This window comes from Suncus etruscus, chromosome 6 (assembly GCF_024139225.1).
Source record: "Suncus etruscus isolate mSunEtr1 chromosome 6, mSunEtr1.pri.cur, whole genome shotgun sequence".
Classification (NCBI taxonomy): domain Eukaryota; kingdom Metazoa; phylum Chordata; class Mammalia; order Eulipotyphla; family Soricidae; genus Suncus; species Suncus etruscus.
This window is the reverse complement of record NC_064853.1, coordinates 26,415,892-26,439,266: the sequence shown is the minus strand read 5'-3', so window position 1 is coordinate 26,439,266 and position 23,375 is coordinate 26,415,892. Positions and strand designations below refer to the sequence as shown.

Here is a 23,375-nt window from a genome sequence, read left to right as displayed (position 1 = left end):
CTTACAAAGTGTTTTTGAAAAAAACTTTTTAGAGGATGTTGATTCTCACCAGAGCTATATTGAACCTGGTAGGAAGGCTATGTAGTGCAGGGAATCAAAGCGGGGACCAGGCAAGTGTTTAGACACTTTGAGTCACGTATCTCTTACGCTCCCAAACACCCTCCTCTAATTTAAAACAGACTATTTTCCATTCCTAAATACAGATTTTCACTAGACTTTAGAAATCCCATAACCCAGCTAACTGGCTTACCCAACATACTTCTACAAAGCTGAAAGCTAGCCCTCAAACTCCAATCTCCCCCCTTACACCTCAGCCCTAGGAAGGCTATTCCTCTCAGGTTTCAGATGAGCTGAACCCCATCACCTACTTGGCCAGAGTCTCAGGCTTGATGAGAATGTTGAAGTAGGTCTTCTTCAGCTGCTCTGTTATCATGGTGAAGACAGCTGGGGTGGAGCTGAATTCTGTCAAGTAGTCGATAATGAGCTGGAACAGGAGCTAAAGAGAAGAGCAGCACCATGAGTGGGGAAGATGCAACTGCCAATACAGTTCTAAAGTGGCTTTGGGGGGGGGGGGGGGCGGACCATTAAGTGTGTGTCTGAGGGGAGGACGGGTATTGGGGTGCAGCATGAAGGTAGTAAAGACAGAGGTCTTCACAGCAATAAGCCTCAGCTGTCAAGTTTGGAGCAACTACTTTATTTCTCTTATTTTCTTTTTTGGTTTTAGGGTTACAACTGGCTGTGCTTAGGACATACTCCTAGAAGTGCTCAGCTCAAGGGACTGTAATGTCAAGAACTGAACTCAGGTCAGAACATGCAAGGCAAAATATCTTACCAGCCATACTATCTCTCTGAACCTTTATCTTTTCCTGGGCATGGGGTTAGGGGGTTGGCGATTTGGGCCTCATGCAGTAGAGCTCAATGCTGACTCTTCGTTCTTCACTCAGGGATCACTTATGGCAGGGTTCAGGGGACCATATAGGGGGGGATCAGGGTTCAAATCCAGGTCAGTTACATGCAAGGCAAGCATCCTATCAGCTGTTTTATCACTCTAGCCCCTCATGGGTATTTTTAAACATTCTTCCTATTTGGGGGGGAGGGGCCAAACTCAGCAAACCACTAACACAGTGCTGGGAATTTAAATTGTAGTAGGTGGGATGCAAGTGATCCAACATCCCCCCAAGTGTGACTTTAATAGGTGAGACAACTATGTGTGTACGTGTATACAAATATATGTATGTATAAACTTTGATAGTAATGACAACTGTCAACTCTCCAGCTGTCCTGTCCAGAAATACAATTTAAACACTATTTAAATTTATTTTATTTTAGGCTGTTTTGGGGTCACATCTGGCAGTGCTCAGAGGTTACTCCTGGCTCTAGGCTCCTGGCAAGCTCAGGGGACCATATGGGATGCCGAGATTTGAACCACCATCCTTCTGCATGCAAGCCAAACATCTTGCTTCCATGCTATCTCTCCGGCCCCTATATAAATTTTTGATTGCTTAACTAAGCTTTATTTCTTTAGATAGGTTCTATACTTCCCTTATTTAATTATTAAAATTTATTTCTTTAGATAGGTTCTGGACTTCCCTTATTTAATCCTAGTATTTTATTATAATTGACCATTGTTTTCTACTGCGCAAGAAAAAGAGCTGGGGCTGGAGCTATGGTGCAAGCGTTAAGGCATTTGCTTTGCATGTGCTATCCTCTGGCATCCCATACAGTCCCCCCCAAAGGCAGGAGTAATTTCTGAGCGCATAGTAGCCAGGAGTAACCCCTGAGCGTCACGGAAGGGAGGAAGGGAGGAAGGGAGAGAGGGAGGGAGGCAGGGAGGGAGGGAGGGAGGGAGGGAGGGAGGGAGGGAGGGAGGGAGGGAGGGAGGGAGGAAGGAAGGAAGGAAGGAAGGAAGGAAGGAAGGAAGGAAGGAAGGAAGGAAGGAAGGAAGGAAGGAAGGAAGGAAGGAAGGAAGGAAGGAAGGAAGTCATTTTAAAACAAAAAGGAAAAGTGGGTAGAGTGATGCAGCACAATGGAGAAGGCATTTGCCTTGCACAAGGCTGATCTGAGTTTGATCCCCTGCACCCCATGTTTCCCTGAGCCTGCCAGGAGTGATTCCTGTGTGCAGTGCCAGGAATGAGCAATGCTGTGTATGATCCAAAAACAAAACAAGAGCCATTGATTTTTATATAGTGATCTTGAGACTAGCCACATCACACACATTTCTTTTTATTTTTTATTTTCTATAACCCAGTGGCAATATGGGCCCAAAGCCCTTGTGACAGTCCAGGAGTGGAAGCTGGAGATCAGGCTTGCGCTAGGCATATGCTCACAGCTAGGCATATAAGCCATGTTCCTGGATCCATTTAGTTTTAAATTTTAGTAGTATTGTAAGTTTTTTATGAATATAATGATACAATTTGTTAAGTAAAAGTACTTTTACCAGGTGTTTTTAGATGTTTGTTTTTCATTTCAACATACCAGCTTTATTTTTGGGCCACATCTGGAAGTGCTCAAGGATTACTCTTGGCTCTGTGCTTAGAAATTGCTCCTGGCAGGCTTGGGGGACCATCTGAGATGCCAGGGATTGAACCGTGGTCCATCCTATGTTAGTGCGTGCAAGGCAACATCATACCGCTTGTGCCACCACTCTGGCCCCTATTTGCTTTAAGTTTTGTTTTTTGTTTTGTTTTTTTTTTTTCTTTTTTTTTGTTTTCTCATTCTCTTTCTTTTCTCAAAAGAGAGAGAGAGAGAGAGAGAGAGAGAGAGAGAGAGAGAGAGAGAGAGAGAGAGAGAGAGAGAGAGAGAGAGAGAGAGAGAAGCAACTGAAGTCAAAATCTTGTTTTTTTTTTGTTTTTTTTTTTTTTGATTTTTGGGTCACACCCGGCAATGCTCAGGGGTTACTCCTGGCCCCACGCTCAGAAATCATTCCTGGCAGGCTCGGGGGACCATATGGGATGCCAGGATTCGAACCAATGACCTTCTTCATGGAAGGCAAACGCCTTACCCCCATGCTATCTCTCTGGCCCCTAGTCTTTTTTTTTTTTTTAATAATGACTATATAGGACTTATTTATTTGCTTTAAGTTTTATAAGTAAAGATTTTTGTGTATGTGCTCAAATAATTTCCTTCTTTTACTTTTAATATGGACTATCAACTGAAACTAGTCACATGGCTTTTGGAGCATTTGTCACAACATTCATACAGTGTTTCTCATTCAGCCTCTGTTATAATGATTTATGTTCATCAGCTTCCTAACACTAAACCATTTCCATCCTATAACTGGGTTACAGCAAGTTTCTCTTTTTTTTTACTGTTAAGCTTAATTTTCAAATAAGTTCTTAGAGTATTTGTATCCATATTAGAAATACAGCTTGTGTTGGGGCCGGAGAGATAGCACAGCGGTGTTTGCCTTGCAAGCAGCCGATCCAGGACCTAAGGTGGTTGGTTCGAATCCCCGAGTCCCACATGGTCCCCCGTGCCTTGCCAGGAGCGATTTCTGAGCAGATAGCCAGGAGTAACCCCTGAGCAATGCCGGGTGTGGCCCAAAAACAAAACAAAACAAAAAAAAGAAAAGAAATATAGCTAGTCTTAAGTTCTACACCCACCCCCACACACACCCACCCCCCCCCCCCACACACACACACACACATCAGGTTTGGAGAGGAGAGGGGTTCCATGGTGACAGAATGATCTTAGAGCCTCGCACATGCAAGGCTAGTATTGTACCACAGAACTACATCCCTGTTCTCTGTATCAGAGGCTGAGTCAGAATTTTGGGGGGGGAGGGGCTATACTCAGCAGTACTGCACGGGTTCTGGCTCTGCATTCTGGGGTCATTCCTGGCGATAGTCAGGGGACCACATGGGATACTGGGGATCGAAACCGATTCGGCCAAATACAAGTCAAGTACCCACTGTACTATCACTCCAGCCATGTATCAGGTTTTTAAATTAAAACTATGTAGTCTGAAACCCAACCATAATCATGTTTGTAATCAAGGTGTTTAAGTAAAGATATTATAAAAAATAATATCCCAAGAAGTTAGCAGTATTTGAATTTGGCAAGAAGGTCTATGGATAGTAAAATATTCCCTGACACAATTTTCTGACTTTTCAATATTTATGACTAGAGAAAATCTATGGGGTGTGTTTAAGAAAAGAGGCATTGAAAAAAAAAAATCTATGTACTCTTCATAAAATAAAGAACCTCAAATATATTTCTATTGTTTACATTTTTAAAAAGTTCTCCGGTTGAGCTGGAACGATAGCACAGCAGGTAGGATGTTTGCCTTGCACGCAACTGACCCGTGTTTGGTTCCCAAATCCCATAAGGTCCCCCAAGATTGCCAGGAGTGATTTCTGAGCACAGAGCCAGGAGTAACCCCTGAGTGTGTTCCAAAAAACAAGAAACAAAAATGTTTTCCAGGTAATTCCAAAACATATCTCCCAAAGTTAATTTTTATCTTTGGCTTTAATCTGTTTGGATCATAGACCACAAACTCTATAGACCTTTTAAAATAAAATGTGCGGAGCATTTCCTAATGTTTGCTGGGAACACAGATGAGGGTGTGGTTCTGAAAGGACATCAGCCTATTTTTAAGGTTTCACTAACGTAAGAGGTTATCACCTCTAAAGAAAGTCTAATTTCTGCCAGGTCCTTTCTTCTAAAACTTGAGGGAGGGAAGGGTGATAATGAAAAATAACTGGCAGTGCTCAGGAAGGACTCCGGGCTCCAGGCTCAAAAATGAACTGTGGCTGTTCAAGGGTCCATATGCAGTGCCAGGAGGGAGCCAGGTCCACAGTATGCATAGCATATGTTTACATTAGCCCTATACTAGATCTCTGGCCCCTAGAACTTTCCTTTTATGAACCAGCTCCCCATACCTTAATATTCTACCCAAGAAAGCAAAAATTAATTTGTTAACTACATTATGTTATTATATCTGGCTGGCATTTAATGATCTCTCTCCCTCTGCTTATAAAGTGTTTGACAAAGGAACGATGACAAAGCAACAAAAGCGTGCCAAAGAAGATACAGAAACATTTCTAAAAGGTCATAATTTGGAAGGGAAATGGAACCACGCCTGTGACAAAACAGAACAGAAAGCAAGAGGAAGAAAGTACATTCACATTCTGCTTTATGCTGGGCAATGTTCCAGGGCTTCCAATTTGTTATCACAGTTTGTGTGAAATTATATAAATGCCTATCTTGGAAACAGAGTAAGTAGTAGCAAACTGAAGTGAAATCAAGCCCGATACCAGATTTGTTGTGCTAAACCGACATTACTAGTCATTGATGAAAATGTAGTACTCTTACGTGTAGCTAGAATAGCTCTCGTGGCCAAGAAAACACAATAAAGCTGTATTAAGCTGCATAAAGCTCTACTAAGGAATAGACATTCCTTTCTTTGTTTAGCAAACCATGTGCAAGCCTATCTGCTTGGTACTTGAATGACCAAAGAAATAAACAAGGATTTTATATATATATACACACTGCCATGGAGGCTATGCCTGGGGTTCTGCCAGGGACACACCTGGTGGTGCTGGAGGGTGGAGGCATGGCCATGAAACACAGAGCCTCTCCCATCCGGGCATGTGCTTGGCCCCTTGACCTGATTTCCTGACCCCAATATAAAAAGGCGAAAGTCTTTTGAAGAAAAACAGAACATTTGAACTTACAGGTAGCTTGTGATTGAATCCTTTCACTCGAATAATCAAGCCATGCTCTCCAGCTACAAGCTTATACTCCAGCTGTGCCACATCTGCTTCATATGCTGGCTCCGCAAGATTATGAGTAAGGATATTGACAAAGATATCAAAGAGGACCACACTGAGAATTAAAACACAAGTAACATCATTAATTCACAAGAAAAAGACAGGAATACATCTGCTTTCATTTAGACAGAGAAACTCACTTTGAGATAGATAACTAATTCCCTACTTCAGATTCTGACAATGTCTACTAACTGAGCCCGCATGTAACTGCAGCTCACCCAGAGCCATTTCACTGGGCATCTCAGAACTTTACTTCTGCTGTGCTTGTCAATCCTTTCCAGGTCAGGCAAATAGAGGAAAAGGAGGCTGTTTATGCTGCACAATGAGAAAAGCAAACGGCACCAGATCTAACACATCTGGCTATCCCTGCAAGCCTATTTGCTGACTGTGAATGCTGAGAAATGGGAGGGAGATAATTTTTTTTTAAATGTAATACTGATGAATACTACTGCTGCCTGATGTTTTAAGGTTGAATTTTAAATTTTAAGTGGCAAAGCAAAGAAAGAAGTATATTAACATTTCTGGGACACTTTCCACATTTTAGATACATTTTTAGGCTCTCTAATTTCCCAAACTGCAACCATCTATGTACGAAATTGCAAAGAACCAGGTATAATCATACTCCTTAGCTGTCTCTAATTATAGGACCAACAGATTTAGTTCTTATTATAGGGGAGGAAATATGATCAAGTAATTCTATTTTTGTTTTTTGTTTTGTTCTATTTTGTTTTATCGTCACCCTCCACAATGCTTAGGAGATACTCTTGGGTCTGCACTCAGAAATTACGCTTGGAGGTACTCTGGAGACCATGAAATACTGAAGATTTAACCTGGTCTGGTGTGTACAGGTCAGTATCTTACTCACTGTACTATTGCTCTAAGCATCAATCCAGTAATTCTAAGAAGAGTCTACACTACCAGCATAATTCATATCTGGGTAACAGAGCTAGATCAGCCACAATTCTATTTTAATGTTTACTTTCAATACAATGAGGGTCATAGAAAAATTAAAAAATCATCAACATTGGTGCCAGAGCAATAGCACAGTGGCAGGGCATTTGCCTTGCAAGCAGCCAATGCAGGGACGAACCCCAGTTCGATTCCCAGGATCCCATCCCTGAGTCTGCCAGGAGCGATTTCTAAGCACAGAGCCTGAGCACTGCCGCCGGGTGTGGCCAAAAAAACAAAACAAAACAAAACATCAACATAGCTCCAGCACACAGAAAATAATAAAATGATTTGGGATGAAGTACACAGCATAGTTTGTTTCAGTAACTAAAAGAAATATTTTCTAGAAAAGAAAACAAGTGCTTACTTTGCTGCAGACTTCTGTATCAAAGGTGAGATCAGATGGAAGCGTATATATGCTAAAATAAATTAAAAAACAACCCTTGATAAGAAAATACAGTCCAGAGCCCCGAATATGTTATACATAACATTATTATTATTGTGGCTTTATAAACTCTAACTACTAATCTTTGAATCCTCAATAGATTTTTATCCTTAAGATTTTTTACTGTAATGTTCTCCAATGCTCAATAAATGTTTAGAAGTTCTTATAAGCTATTCAAGAAGAACTGAGGAGGGGCCGGAGAGATAGCATGGAGGTAAAGCGTTTGCCTTGCATACAGAAGGAACGGTGGTTCGAATCCCAGTATCCCATATGATCCCCTGAGCCTGCCAGGAGCAATTTCTGAGCATAGAGCCAGGAGTAACCCCTGAGTGCTGCCGGGTGTGATCCAAAAACCAAAAACCAAAAACAAAAAAAAAAAAAACAGAACTGAGGAAATACTTGCTCCACAATCTAAAGAGTCACTCAGAGAGAGAAAACGTGAAACTGAGGACATTGACTGGTAGTGGGAACTATGCACTGGGGAAGGAATCGGTGTTGGAATGTGGTATGGCTGAAAATCATGAACAACCCTGTAACTACTGTGTATCACATGATGATTCAGTTAAAAAGAAGAAAAAAAAAAAGGGCCCGGAGAGATAGCACAGCAGTGTTTGCCTTGCAAGCAGCCGATCCAGGACCAAAGGTGGTTGGTTCGAATCCCGGTGTCCCATATGGTCCCCCGTGCCTGCCAGGAGCTATTTCTGAGCAGATAGCCAGGAGTAACCCCTGAGCAACTTGGGTGTGGCCCAAAAACCAAAAAAAAAAAAAAAAGAACCCCTAAGAGAGCCATAGTACAGTTGTATTAGGAACGTGGACTATATGACAACCGGAACATTTATTTTAGCCTTTGATTCTAGGTTGCATCCAAGAGTTCCTTTAGCACAAGAAGAGAAAATTAAAAAACAACTTTTTCAACTACCACAGTGAAAACAAAAGACTTTCAAGTGTATGTATGCTGAAAATCAAAACTGCCAAGGGGCACAGATGGAAGGTATCTCCCGGTTGTAATGTTGGGCTAGAATACTGACTCTAAGAAGAATTTTCTTCAACACACTCTTCTCTATCTTTTTATTTATTTATTTTTTTTTCATGTCAGAAGGGTGATGTGCCGACGTCGTAACAAGGTTAGAAGGGAGGCACATATCACACAGGCCACGTATGAAAACCCAATCATCATGCTTATGAACCGGAAAAGGATCTTCTCTATCTTTTTAAATCTAATGTTCCAAGTACCATCTTTTCCCTCAGATGGTTAAAAACCTGGCTCTGCTTTCACTTAGCTGAAAAACAATCTGAAAACAATTTTGTGTTAGGCTTGAATACTGACTTCTTTTCTTGAAGCTGTAGCATTTACAAAGATGTCTGCAATGGCATAGACTCATAGTTAGCTCTGATAGGGAAGCAAGGGAAGGTCTTTGAATGGAAGGTGCAGAGACAAGGAAGCAAAGGGGAAATAAAGGATTAAAAGGCAAATACAGGGAAAGGCAGATTGCTACACAGTAGAGAAAGATGTGCTTATTTTACTCCTCTACAGAAATATTTTACCTTTGGGGATTTTGAATTTGTTGTCTTTCTTGTACCACAGGCAACCTTGTGGGGTATTTACAATTTTAACAGGATATTCTGTCTCAGGACAATCAAAGGCCTTCAGCATAAAATCAGTAGCTACAAATGAAAAGAAAATTCAACGAGTCATTGCAACAGGATTTCTAGAAATCTGCTCTTCGTTTTAGAAATCTAACCTTTCTTTGTGGGAAATTAAGTCTACTTACAATGCAATAAATACAATAAATACAAAAATAGAATATTAGGGCCAGAGAGATAGCACCGTGGTGGTGGATTTGCCCTGCATTCAAACAACCCAGGATGGACCGGGTTCAATCCCTGAATCCCTGGCATCCCATATGGTCCCCCAGCCTGCCAGGAGCGATTTCTGAGTGCAGAGCCAGGAGTAACCCCTGAGCACCATTTATATATATACATATAATATCATATATAATTAATATAAGCAAACATAATCACATACATTAATATCATTGGTAAGTATTAATGTATAATTATATATCCATAATATAAGTAGATAATGTAAATATGATTATATTATATCGTATATATATATTTCTGGTCTTATGCCAGAAAACTTCAGGGGTATGGTCTCCTAATTTAGGCCAAGGCTTTCCTTTCCATGTCTCCTACATTTTGCTGGGCCTATGCAGACAATTGTCACACTAACACCATCTTTGCTGTGCTTCTTTGACTCATTCTTAATGAAATAATGTATTATGATCAACTGTGTCAACAATACTATAGCCTTTAATGTTAAAGGAGTTACATAAATTTTGTGGCTTAGACTGCTTTTTGTACTACTAAAAATGTTATAATGTACTACAATCTGGGAACTTGAGGGATAAAGTAAATGTGCATGTGTTTTATTTTTCTTAAAAAAAATTTTTTTGGCTGACAATTCAAAATTAAGGTGTCAGCAAGGGGATTTCTTTTGCGAATTCTGTTTATGGGTGATTGCCTTCCCACTGTAACTTCACCTTATCCATTCTTTGCATCTTTGTCTTCAAATAAAGATAAAAAAAAAACAAGAAGAGAAAAATAAATATAACTAATATATAGTAATATATAATATTATATTATATAAATAAAATACTGGGAAGGGGAGATTTCCCTTGGACAGACTTTGGGCTAGGGAGACAGTTTTAAAAGCCTGGTTCTCTGTGTGCCCTTTCCCCAGAGCATCATTAGGACTGATCACATAATCTACTGAGTCAGGAATAGCCCCTGTTTACTTCTGGGAGAGCCTCAAAACAAATTATCTCAGCCTTAAACTAAATAAAATCTTTTCTTTTTCATTGTTTTTTGTTTTGTTTTAGACCACACATGAAGGTATTGAGGGCTTACTCCTGGCCCTGCACTCAAGGAATCAATCCCGGTGGGCTCAGAGAACCATCTGGGATGTCATGAATCAAACCTGGCAAGTACCCTACCCACTGTACTATCTCTATGGCCCCGCTGATTTTTAATGTTTCCACAACTCTTTACATTAACCTCACAACACAGTATACTGATTTTACAGCTCTTAATTAGGTAGAGGCTGTAGTTTGAAAACACAATAAAAATAGAATGGCAATTCCTATGGAGAATGATATTAAAAATAGTTATGATATAAAGAATATGCAAAAGCATCATAGAGTCCCAAGATTTGTATTTTAGTCCTATTTCCTCTATTCACCAATTGATAAATTATATATAATGATAGCTATTTACTGACCTATGTACTTGTTTTCAGCTGGAAGATGAAGGTCTGGATTTAATTCAAAATCACTTTTCCACAGTTCAGCCCAAGAGTTTTCCACATCTGAATAGATGAAAACAAAACTGGTCCAATAAATAATGCAGTATTCATCATTCTCTTACCTAATATTTTAGTCAACAACTGGCTTCACAATTTCATCCTCCTTTCTTAGAAAGACTGTGAGTGGCATATCCAAACATTCTGAACTCTCACCAAGTGTAGTCTTGGCAGCATTGGATCACTTGGGAGATTATTGAAAATGCAAAATCTCAGGGTCTATCCCAGCATTACAGAATCATACTTGTATTGTATTAAGATATCCAGTCTTTATGCATAAGCACACTGAAACTTAAGAATACTTTTTATAAAACAGACAAAACTCTACCTCCAAACTATCAAGAACACAGTACTTTTTCACTAGTTAATGTAAGTATGTATATAACAGAAAATATCCTGCAAAGTCATAAAAATAATTTTGTTTCAAAGCAAACTTTCAAAGTATATTCACTGCTTCCCCAGAGGCACCATCATGTTATTCCCTCATTCAGATATATTTAAATATAGAACAACTGCTAAAATATTATACCTTCCATACTATACTGAGTTCCAAACCATTTCTCCTTGAGGTCACATTTTCCCTCATTAGCACCAGATAGTAAAACAAGATTTGCTTTCTGCGGAATTAGCTGATTAAGGGCCTCAGCAATAACCTAAGAGGGAAGAGGGGGAAAAACCACACACAAGGTTCACATGATACATCTGATAAAAAGGTAAAGTCATTCTAGTTTAGACATTCTTCCACCTCCCCCAGATTCATCTCTATTCATATCTATTCATCTCGTCACCATCCTCAAGATAGCATCTTCAGGCTCATAAAAATTAACTATAGTCCATGAACACTCTAATCTATGAAATTTCCTTAGTCTAGGGGCCGGAGCAATAGCACAGTGGTGGACTTTTGCCTTGCACATGGCTGACCCATGACTGGGTTCGATCTCCAGCCCCCCAATTGGTCCCCGAGGCTGCCAGGAGTGACCCAAATATCCCCCAAATATTTTTTTCCTTAGTCTAACAGTTGTTTCAGATGTTTCTGCATAATGATACTAACAGTGCTCATTTTAAATTCTTCATAGTAATGTTAGCCTCAGGGGAAATAGCTACTAATTGTTTACTAAGCTTTTTCTGTGAGCTAGAAGTTTAGTCATTTCATTCAAGCCTAAAAATAAGTGATCCCCAAAACACACAATAAGAATTTTCTGAGTGGGGCCGGGCGGTGGCGGTGGCGCTGGAGGTAAGGTGCCTGCCTTGCCTGCGCTAGCCTAGGACGGACCGCGGTTCGATCCCCCGGTGTCCCATATGGTCCCCCAAGAAGCCAGGAGCAATTTCTGAGCGCATAGCCAGGAGTAACCCCTGAGCGTCACAGGGTGTGGCCCAAAAACCAAAAAAAAAAAAAAAAAAAAAAAGAATTTTCTCAGTTAGCCTTGAAACCCTAACTACTCTTTAAATACCAATTCTTTCAGTTACACACTTGGAACCCTGGACACAACCATCCTAGTGCAGTGATAAAAATATATAGCTGTTTTGTCCTTTTCCTTTATCTTCTTTAAAATTCAGTGTTCTGAAATCTCTGACAACAAAGGTTCCCACTGTCAAGTAGTGTAACACCACAGAGTGGATCACCTGTGTTGTGGGGTACCACTCTCTTTATCCTGGGATGTTTAGCAGCATATCTGCCTTCTGCCTAAAAGCCAGGTGTCAGGAGCATTTTGCAGTTGTGACAACCAAAACATCTCCAGACATTGGAAAATATCTCCAAGAGAAAAAATCCACGCTGGCTGAGAAATGCTACATCAGAGACAGCGAGGTTACTTATTACCCACAGGGAATGGAGGAAAGACTGACAAACACTGTCTGTGGATGTAATAACTCTAAATCAGATGCTTCCAACTCAAGAAATCTTGCATTTTTCTTATACTTTACAATGATTACAATGAATCTGGAGTGTGCAATGAAGTTCAAAGGTAAACTCAACTGCAAAGTTAGCTCAGCAACTGAAGCAGACTTCTTCATAATCCCTTTAATGATTTTAGTTATTTTTCAACACTTGAAAAAAAATTGACTAATGATGACTGAGTTTTCTTAGTTCTCACAGTTCTTAATTACAAATGTGTACTTTCTGCCCTGCCTCTTCCTCTATAAGCTTCAGAAACAGAAACCGGCTTACTTCTGGCTTGTATTCAAAAAGCAGCTGATCTCCAGTAAGAAAGTCCGGCAGTGGGTACAGTTGCATGTTTTCACACATGTTCTCCACATATTCCACTGGATCTGTCTGTAATAAGGCAAAAGTTGGCAGAGAGATAGTACAGCAGGTAGGATAGCAGGCAGGACATTTGCCTTGCACATGGCCAAATTAGATCTGATCCCTTGTACCATATATGGTCCCCCAATACCTATCACAAAACCAGGAGTAAGTTCTAAGCATTGCAGGTTGTGCCCCCCCCCCAATAAAATAAATTAATTAATTAAACTTGCCTACGAAGTCTTCCTAAATCCTATTCAAAACATGATAAATTCTCTTTGCCTTGAAGTACCACTGCATATCATTTCTAACACTATATATGATGATTACTACAAATTCCTTGTAGAGTAATTAATGTTCAAAATATTAAATGCTATAGCAAACTCCCAATGTCAAAAGCACAGATAGAAAAATGACTACACATTGGGGCCGGGTAGGTGGCGCTGGAGGTAAGGTGTCTGCCTTGCAAGCGCTAGCCAAGGAAGGACCGCGGTTCGATCCCCCGGCGTCCCATATGGTCCCCCCAAGCCAGGGGCGATTTCTGAGCACATAGCCAGGAGTAACCCCTGAGCATCAAACGGGTGTGGCCCAAAAACCAAAAAAAAAAAAAAAAAAAAAGAAAAATGACTACATAGATAAAGGTTACCTGACAGGATCTATGTTAAATCTGCCTAGTCCTCTATAACTTAAGACAAATACAAAAAAAACTTAGTAGTTAATTTTTCAGATATTCTCTAGGTCACCATGGCTCAGATTACAGAGAAAGAAAAATTCTGTGACACTTCCAAGGAGAACTAAGTCCAGACCAGTTTCAGCATGGTCACATATAATACTCAAAAAATAATTTAACTTCTAATACCTGTTCTTGGTAGTGAAATTCATTATCCTCGATTTTCTGAATCTCTTCAAAAATTCTATGAAAAAGAGAAAATAGTACTTAGAAAATGGGTTAAAGTTTCATTAGAATCAATAGCCAGAAAAGAGCAACATAAAAATGAACAAACTGGGCCAGAGAGATAGCACAGCGGTAGGGTGTCTGCCTTGCATGCAGAAGGACAGGGGTCCGAATCCAGGCATCCCCTATGGTACCCCGAGCCTGCCGGGGGCGATTTCTGAGCATAGAGCTAGGAGTAGCAACAGAACGCTGCCGGGTGACCCAAAAACCAGGGGCCAGAGAGATAGCATAGAGGTAAGGCATTTGCCTTGCATACAGAAGGACGGTGATTCGAATCCTGGCATCCCATATGGTCCCCCGTGCCTGCTAGGGGCAATTTCTGAGCATGGAGCCAGGAGTAACCCCTGAGCACTGCCAAAAAACAAACAAAAAACAAAAAAAGCAAAAACAAAACAAACAAAAATGAACAGATTGCATTTGAACATAAATCCTTAGCATTCATAGGGAGGGGAGCCAGCAAAGGAAATTAGGTGGGAATGCCTCAAAATTTACCCCAGCAGAGCCCAAAGAATAAAATACAAATTGACTCCTGGCTTAATGCTGATAAGCATGTATTACCTTTTTTCTGGACCTAGCTTCTGAAGCATTTTTAAATACTGGAAGACAGTATGAGCGACCTAAAAAAGAAGATGTTTGATTATACTTTTGCATAATGTGATTTTTTTTTTGCATAATGTGATTTCTATATATCAAAAAATATTCTCTATTTTAATCATTTACCTCATAGAAGTGTTCAAAGCCCTCATCAGTCAATGTAATAGAAATGCTGAATACTGAGTAGGTTGAATTCTGCTCAAATCCTGTCTCACCATTTCCGCCAAATAATGCAAGAGCCCAGCATCTATGGGGGGGTGGGGAGGGGAGAGGATTGATTCAATCAATATCTTAGAATCAACAGTCCACAAAATACTTCAGATGAACAAAACAAGGTAGGCTTTCTATATAAAATTTGGGAAGCTCAGTTTATAATGCAAAAGTGTATTTCAAGAACATTTCCATTTATTTATGTATTGTGACATCAAATTTGACCACATACATGCAAGTATTCAATCACTGGGTTACATCCTTGTCCCGAAATAGTAAGTAATTCTAAAACACAAATTTTGAACCAACTTCCTTCCCATGGAGTTTCCAGAAGGAAATATTTGTATTCATATAAATATTATTTTTATGTGCTTCATAAAAACACTTCTAACATAACAGTTTTAAAAAGCTTATTAGGGGGTCAGAGTACTAGCATGGAGGTAGGGCATTTGCTTTGCACACAGGACGGTGGTTCAAATTCCAGCATCCCATTTGGTCCCCCAAGCCTGCCAGAAGCGATTTCTGAGTGCAGAGTCAGGAGTAACCCCTGAGCGCCACCAGGTGTGACCCAAAACACAACGGTAAGGCATTTGCCTTGCACGTGGCCAACACAGGACAGACCCCAGTTCGAATCCCAGCATCCCATATGGTCCCCCAAGCTTGCCTGGAGCTTCTGAGTGCAGAGTCAGGAGTAAACCCTGAGCAACGCCGGGTGTGGCCCAAAAACAAAAAACAAACAAAAAAAAAGCTTAATAATTTTTGTTGATTGAAAAAACCCACAACATAATAAAATTAATTTTCAGGAGGCATTTCATCCATTCCTTTTTCTTTGAGGAGGCCCCACGCCCAGTGACACTCAGGGGTTACTCCTTGCGATGCGCTCAAAAATCGCTCCTGGCTTGGGGAACCATATGGGACACTGGGGGATCGAACCGTGGTCCGTCCTGGGTCAGCTGCATGCAAGGTGCAAGGCAAATGCCCTACCAATGTGCCACGCTCCAGTCCCTCACCCATTCCTTTTGAACCTTTCTCCTGGGATAAACCTTAAAATACTTCAACCTCCAATGCCAGTTGAATTCCTTGAGACTCCACTACCAAACATACACATCTAGGTAAGAAACAAGACATTTTGTATCTGACTGGTTCAATCCTTATGAGCCTGAAGGATAACAGCATCTGCTGGTAGTCCAGTTTGTTCCTCTATCCCAAACCTTTCCTCAAGGATTAAAATAAAGTGAGCAGTGGTGAAACTTAAGAGGATGGACTATATTACATCTACAAATAGCTAAATAGTTTGCAGCATGCAAATATAGAAGAGTATATAGATGAAATATTATCTAGACACTTAGGAAAGTGTCTTTTTTTTTTAATTTGGTTTTTGAGCCACACCCGGTGGTATCCAGGGGTTACTTCTGGCTCTGCACTCAGAGCTCCTGGCAGGCTCGGGGGAACTGGTCAGTATTGCAAGGCAAATGCCCTACTGCTGTGCTATCATTCCAACCCCTGTATTTGTGTTTTAAATTTTTGTGTATTACTACTTCCAACATAGGCTGAAAAGATAGTACACAAATGAAATAATCTAGGATAATAAGAAAAATTTAAGTTATGGGGCCAGAGAGATAGCATGGAGGTAAGCCGTTTGCCTTTCATGCAGAAGGACGGTGGTTCGAATCCTGGCATCCCATATGGTTCCCCCGAGCCTGCCAGGAGCGATTTCTGAGCATAGAGCCAGGAGTAACCCCTGAGCACTGCCGGGTGTGAACCCTCCCAAATAAAAAAATTTAGGTTAATAATAGTGTCTATAATAAAGCATTAGAGGCTGTTTCCTGCACATAAATTAAAATGTATTTTATATATTAAATAATAAATATGAATTATATAATAGAACACATCTTTTTTTCTAAGATTGTCACAATGAAAATACTTATTGACTAAATACTTGCTTTTTTCTAAGGTATGAAAGAATGCTGCCTTTGCCTTCATGTCCAACCAGCCAGGAGATATAATGAAGTGGCTTCACCCTTTAAAAAAATATTAAGGTCAAAAATATATATTTACATATATATACCAAAAAAATCTTACATCTAAGACTATAATATTTAAAATTATAAACATAAACTTTATTAGAGTCCAATAAACAAAATTAATTTGATAGAAGCACAATATAGAAAATGTACAAACATCTGAAATCACTGGATTTTATAGTCACTCCAAAATTTAAGACTACTTAAAAACTTACGAACTTTTCTTAGACAACACACATTTCTTTTAATAGTAAAATCTTCTGTCTCAGACAGCAGAAACAGTACAGCAGGTGCTTGCATGCAGCCTTGCATGCAGCCAATTTGGGTTTGATTCCCCCAGAATCCCATATGGTCCCCTACTCTCCACCATGACTGATTCCTGAACTCCCAACCACAGTAATATGGCAAAAGAAAAAAAAAATCTAAGTCTCAGCAAAAATGAAAGTAATATAAATTGTTTATTTTAAAACTAACACAGATATAAATCTCTCCATTTCTTTAAAACCTTTTTGTACTGTATCCGGCACATGGTAATGTTAAATGAGTCAAATTCATACTTTGTATGTGGAAAGTCTGATTCAATCTTAACCTGGTCCCCTGAGCACTGCGGGGAGTGACCACTGAGCACAAATAGCTCCCCAAAAATTAAAGTTTCTAATTTGGAGCTAAAGTGAGAGAGTTCAAAGGGCTGGAGTGCATGCTTTGCCTGTAGCAGCACTGGGTTTGATGCACTGCATGGTCCCTAAGTACTACCCAGGGAGCAGCCACAAAACACCACCAAGTGTTATGGTCATCCCCTTCTCCCCCCAAAATTAAATGACATATAATAAGACTGTAGAGAAGACTAGATATGTAGTATAGCAGGGAAAGTGCTTGCCTTGCACGTGGCTAACTTGAGTTTTATCTCTGGTACCTACACAGTCTGCCAGGAGTGATTACGGAGCAGAAAACCATAGGTGAATCATGAATACCACCAGGTATGATCCAAACACAAAAAAACAGCAAAAACAAACCAAAAGCCCAGAGAGCAATAAAGTAGTTGAAGAACTGACAGCTGATTACAGCTGACTGCACTGCATTTTGGTTTTGGGGGGTGGGGGGAATGACACACTGTTTGATTGGCTTTCTTATTGGTTTTTAATTTGGTTTTTGGGCCACACTGGCAGTGCTCAGGGTTTATTCCTGGCTCTCAGAAATCACTTCTGCTGAGCTCAGGGGGGACCATATGGGAATCAGAGGCTTGAACCCAGGTCAGCCACATACAAGGCAAGCACCCTAGCCAATGTACTATCACTCAAACCCTACACTGCAATTTGTAACTGGAGGGATAAACACTTGGTTCTTTGTTTTAAAAAAAAGAACATGTGGGTGGCTCAAAAACTAGAACACATACACTGCATGAAGAAGGCCCAGGTTTAATCTCCAGCACCAAAAACTAAATTTATGGGAAGTTCACATAACTGAAGATTACAAATGACTCATGATGAGTATCATATTAAAATATATAGGCAGAGCTAGAGAGATATCTCGGAGCAAGGAGAAAAAGTGGGCCCAAGTTCAAGTCCCAGCAGTGCATTGTCTACCCAAGCACCACCCAGGTATGGCCCTACTGGCACCAACACTGCTAGTCTCAAGCAGGGCAGCATCACGTGGCCTAGCATTTGAGCCCTCTGGCTCATCTGGCTAAGTAAGCTTCGTGGTAGTGGACCCTGAGCCCCCTAAGCACTATTTGGAAGGCTCCCCCGAATAGATGATAGATAGATAGATAGATAGATAGATAGATAGATAGATAGATAGATAGATAGATAGATAGATAGAGAGATAGATAGATACAGATAGAGAGATAGATAGATAGATACAGATAGATAGATAAGACAGACAGACATAACATATATACATAATAAATAGAATGTTAAAAAATATCTATTTTCAAAACTTGGATGGGTCAGAGATATAAGTAAGCCTTGCATGTATGAAGTCCTTGAAAAAAGGGAGAGATGGTTACAGACAGGAAGGGGGAAAGGAAATGTGGAAAGAAGAGGGGAGGAAAAGAGGAATGGAAGGAAAAATAGAGGAAGAAAAAAGTTTTTATATAAAGACATTAAAATATCTTTACAAAAGATTTGAAAAACTCAGCAGTAGTCAATCTTTAACCACACTCATTCGTTTATAAATCCTGAACCCCTCAAATTTAAACTAATATTCATAATATGCCTCTCAGGGTTGGAGGGATAGTACAGCAGACAGAGTGTTTCCCTTGTATGTGACCTGGATTTGATCTCAGGCATCTTAAATGGTCCCCTGAGCAGGACCAGGAGCAATCCCTGAGCACTGCTAGGTGTGGCCCAAAAACAAAACAAAAAGCTTTTCATGGGGGAGAAACTAAGGTCACAAAGGTGATTTTCTCAGGGCAAGGTTTACCCACTACACTCCAGCTGTGCCTGACATTTCCTCTAACGTGGAAAACTCAACTGCATAATTTGTAGTACTGGGGGACGGTAAACTTTTCCCTGATGTTTAAATAAATAGAAAAAAATTATGTCTTTCAAAAAAAAATTTTTTTTTTTTTTTTGGTTTTTGGGCCACACCTGGCGGTGCTCAGGGGTTACTCCTGGCTGTCTGCTCAGAAATAGTTCCTGGCAGGCACAGGGGACCATATGGGACACCGGGATTCGAACCAACCACCTTTGGTCCTGGATCGGCTGCTTGCAAGGCAAACGCCACTGTACTATCTCTCCGGGCCCATCTTTCAATATTTAATGGAGTAAATTTATCCTTAAATTCTTTCTTACCTGTAATGTTGCTGTTGCGGGGGAAGGGCCCAGGTGATGGTCAGAGCATGAATTTTTCTGATTGGAACAACTAGACAAAAAAATTTTCACAGGAGTAAATATAAATGTTTCTCCATAACTTTTACTTAACTTTAACTGTTATACATTAAAAAATTATAATTCAACTTATTTTATCCTCCAACAAACGGGAAGGTTAAATCGAATGCAATTCTTATTTCAAGTTGCCAATTTTCCAATTAGAATAATGCCATTTATACATTTCTTTTCAATTTGGCTTTGTGGGTAGAAATATCCTGATGCAAGAACTCTGAGATTAAAAAATGCTGCTAAAGATGAAGCCCTCTTCCAAGAAAATAAGAAAATAACTCAGGAGTAGAAGTCAAGGAAATCTACAGGTTAAATTCAATCATCACTATCACTATCATGTGTTTATACAACTTTGAGAATACCACTCACATTTAAATCTTTCTGAAGTTTTTTCTTATGTAACAGTGAGTGGATTAGGCTGAAATATCTGTCTTTATGGTTATTCCTATTGCTATTATTCAAAAGTGCTACAAATAGGAAAACAAAAGCTCAAAGAATATAAGCAGAAGTTAAGTTTTATCTGGGAAGAGTCTGCCTGCACAGAAACAAGCCAGCAGCAGAAGAAAAGAGAAAAAGGAATAGCAATGAAAGGCGAAAGTGGTAGAAAAACCTATGCAATTAGAAAAGAAAAAACTATGTTAAAAAGAGCAAAGAGGAATGATGAATTAAGAATGTTTCTTCTGGTTCGGTCCCAGGTTTCGGCACCAAAAAAAAAAAAAAAAGGAATGTTTCTTCAGGAGCCAGAGTGATAATACAGAGGGTAGGGCATATGCCTTGCATGCAATCAACCCAATTCAATCCCTGACATTCCATGTGGTCCCCCAAACCTGCCTGAAGTGATTTCTGAGCACAGAGCCAGGAGTAATCCCTGAATGCTGCCAGGTCTGGCCCAAAACAAATAAAAAAGAATGTTTCTGCAGAGGCCACAGATAGTACAGGGTAAGATGCACACCTTATTCTGATCCAGTCCCCAGCAGTCTTGGAGGGCCCTGAGCACCACTGAAGTGTGCTGGCACTACAAGGCCTGAGCAGTGCCACACTGAACTATCAGCCCAGTTGACCAAGAATTGCTGGGAGGCACAGCAGTGCTCTGATTACTGCTTGGATGGTCCCATCCTCCAAAAATATTTTTTTCAATATTTACTTGTAGACAAGTTGTTCATAGTAGTATGACTATGTAAGAGCTCACTGGATAGTTATTACAACATGACACTAAGTAAAAAATGAAAACCATAGAATATATACTTTATGATTTCAACAACTTTAAAGTAGACCTGATCCTAGGGATGGAAGAAAGAAGGGGGAGGGACAAAGGGAAGGAGACTGGGAGGGAGGGAGACAGGGAAGAAAGGGAAGGAAAAGAGGGAGGGAAGGAGATAGAAAGGGAGGAAGTGAGAGAGGGAGGGAGGGAGGGAGGGAGGGGGGAGGGAGGGAGGGAGGGGGTGGGTGGGTGGGTGGGAGGGAGGGAGGGAGGGAGGAAGGGAGGGAGGGATGGAGGGAGGGAGGGAGGAAGGAAGGGAGGGAGGGATGGAGGAAGGGAGGGAGAGAAGAAGGAAGGAAGGAAGGAAGGAAGGAAGGAAGGAAGGAAGGAAGGAAGGAAGGAAGGAAGGAAGGAAGGAAGGAAGGAAGGAAGGAAGGAAGGGAGAGATGGAGGGAGAGAGGGAGGGAGGGAGAGATGGAGGGAGGGAGGGAGAAAGGGAGGGAGGGAGGAAGGGAGGAAGGAAGGAAGGGAGGGAGGAAGGGAGGGAAGAATGGAAGGAGGGAGGGAGGGAGGAAGGAAGGAAGGAAGGAAGGAAGGAAGGAAGGAAGGAAGGAAGGAAGGAAGGAAGGAAGGAAGGAAGGAAGGAAGGAAGGAAGGGAGAGATGGAGGGAGAGAGGGAGGGAGGGAGGGAGAGAGGGAGGGAAGGACAGATGAACAGATAACAAAACTGGTATAAACATAATATACTAGTGGTAAGAAAAGATGAATCTTAAACTTTATAACTAGAATGGAACTACAGTGTTATCATGTTAAACAAAGCGAAGCAGGAGGACATGTACCAGATGACCTCACTCATATTTAGAAGATAATAAACAAAACAAGGGACTGGAGTAATAACAGCTGTCAGGGTGTTCACCTTGCACATGACTGACAAGAGTTCTATCCCTAACATCCCATATGGTCCTCTGAGCCCACCTGAGCGAGGAGCTAGGAGTAAACCCTGAGCACCACTGAGTGGGACCCCAAAATAACAAATAAGAAACAAAGAAACAGGCAATGGCCAATGAAAACAAATCCTGAGATTCTGTCAATAGTGTGCCAAAGGAGAGGTAATGAACTGGAAGACTTAAGAGACAGAGGAGAAGATACTGGTACTATGGGGACTGGAAATAGTGCAGTAACACTGGATACCTTAAAAACTAATAAAAAATATTTAATGAAAGAAAACATGAGAGGCTGGAGTGATAGCACAGCAGTGGAATAAATGCACTGCATATGGCCAACCATGACGGACCCCAGTTCGATACCCAGCATCCCATATGGTCCCCTGAGCTTGCCAGGAGCGATATCTGAGAGCTGAGCCAGAAGTAACCTCTGAGCGCTGACAGGTGTGGCCCAAAATAAATAAACAAACAAACAAATAAATAAATGTATCCTGAAAACTAAAAACTAAAAAAAAAAAAAAAAAAAAAAAAGGAAAGGAAAATACAAAAAAGAAAACTGCTAAAATCACTTCTCTGGATCGAAGATATAAGGATGGAGTTTTCTTCTTTCCTACACTTCAAGTTTTTCTTCATTTAACAAAAACCTTTTGTAATAAAGAGAAAAGCAAATTATTTCCATTTTTTTCCTTCCTGTTTAAGACAAACAAAGCACCAGCAATAGATAAAACAGGTAAGAAACAGAAAACAAAGAATAAAAAGGAGCAAGAGGAAATGAGGGAGAAAGCATGAAGAGAACCAGTGCAGCAGGTACCAGACAATCTGCCGCTGGTGAATAAACTGTAGTCCCTAACCAGATCTCCACTGTCCATCCACTCCCTTGCCAACCCAGCAGTACTTTCTACTGTGTTCTCATTTTCAAAGAAAATTGGCAGCCTCAAGTTTTAGAGAATGTGAGTAAATTAGTTCAAACAGTTTTAAACCTTTGGTTCACGAACCTCTATAAAGTTTGTTAAATGCTGGTGTGTCAAATGGATCCGTTAAATGGCCAAAGTTTGGTTTTGGTAACCCACTGAAAATAAAACAAATACATTACAATTAAATTGCCAAAAAGCTTTTATAAGCAGTATCTTTAGGGATACCTAGCTGATAGATATTTATAAGGTATACTACAAGATCTGGCTTAACAGCATCTTAAGCATAAATCTATAGATGGCAACAAAGCCACAGAATTCTGAAATACATGTCCTATTCTTAATCCCAGTCCCAAAAACTTAAACCCCTTTAACGCTACTAGAGACAGAAAAAAAAATGAAAAGATAAATCTCTCCCAATATTTACTAATTCCTCGGTCCCACTTGATTTCAGTTGTCCTTCTGAACAAAGCCATTTCATAAAGGACATTAAATTACATATAAGGATTCTTAGGGTATAAAAAGCCCCATACTAGGCACTGTGGTGTTTAAGCCTTGGCTTAGACACTTTCAGGGATTTCCCATCTGGTTGAAAATATTATAATTATGGGGCTGGGCGGTGGCGCTGGAGGTAAGGTGCCTGCCTTGCCTGCGCTAGCCTAGGACGGACCGCGGTTCGATCCCCCAGCGTCCCATATGGTCCCCCAAGAAGCCAGGAGCAACTTCTGAGCGCATAGCCAGGAGTAACCCCTGAGCGTCACAGGGTGTGGCCCAAAAAACAAAAAAAAAAAAAAGAAAATATTATAATTAATATTGCTTCTAAAATGCAGTCATGAATTAGTATCTATCTACCTATCTAAGACTTGTAACCTATTAGATATTAAGAAATC

The 23,375-nt window shown here is 40.5% G+C and overlaps 1 protein-coding gene, 1 long non-coding RNA gene and 1 other non-coding gene across 4 annotated transcripts in view; 1 reads left to right on the top strand and 2 right to left on the bottom strand.

Moving 5' to 3' along the window:
* NRDC (nardilysin convertase) overlaps positions 1 to 23,375 on the bottom strand; it is an 82,743-nt gene that overhangs the window by 9,404 nt on the left and 49,964 nt on the right. For both annotated transcript variants that reach the window (XM_049774643.1, XM_049774642.1), the window contains 13 exons: positions 22,570 to 22,643; positions 19,343 to 19,412; positions 16,470 to 16,547; positions 14,443 to 14,563; positions 14,281 to 14,339; positions 13,627 to 13,681; positions 12,693 to 12,797; positions 11,055 to 11,178; positions 10,445 to 10,531; positions 8,710 to 8,829; positions 7,087 to 7,138; positions 5,676 to 5,826; positions 369 to 496 (listed from right to left, as the gene is read on the bottom strand). In XM_049774643.1, coding sequence (XP_049630600.1) covers positions 369 to 496; positions 5,676 to 5,826; positions 7,087 to 7,138; positions 8,710 to 8,829; positions 10,445 to 10,531; positions 11,055 to 11,178; positions 12,693 to 12,797; positions 13,627 to 13,681; positions 14,281 to 14,339; positions 14,443 to 14,563; positions 16,470 to 16,547; positions 19,343 to 19,412; positions 22,570 to 22,643 — 1,224 coding nt within the window. The remainder of the gene's footprint in view (positions 1 to 368; positions 497 to 5,675; positions 5,827 to 7,086; positions 7,139 to 8,709; positions 8,830 to 10,444; positions 10,532 to 11,054; positions 11,179 to 12,692; positions 12,798 to 13,626; positions 13,682 to 14,280; positions 14,340 to 14,442; positions 14,564 to 16,469; positions 16,548 to 19,342; positions 19,413 to 22,569; positions 22,644 to 23,375) is intronic.
* Positions 7,765 to 23,375, top strand: part of LOC126011454 (uncharacterized) — a 46,402-nt gene continuing 30,791 nt past the window's right edge. The window contains exon 1 of the long non-coding RNA XR_007496766.1: positions 7,765 to 7,807. This is a non-coding gene — a long non-coding RNA (uncharacterized LOC126011454). The remainder of the gene's footprint in view (positions 7,808 to 23,375) is intronic.
* On the bottom strand, positions 8,255 to 8,362 carry LOC126012684 (small nucleolar RNA U13). The gene has a single exon (XR_007497110.1). It is a non-coding gene; the product is annotated as a small nucleolar RNA U13 (small nucleolar RNA).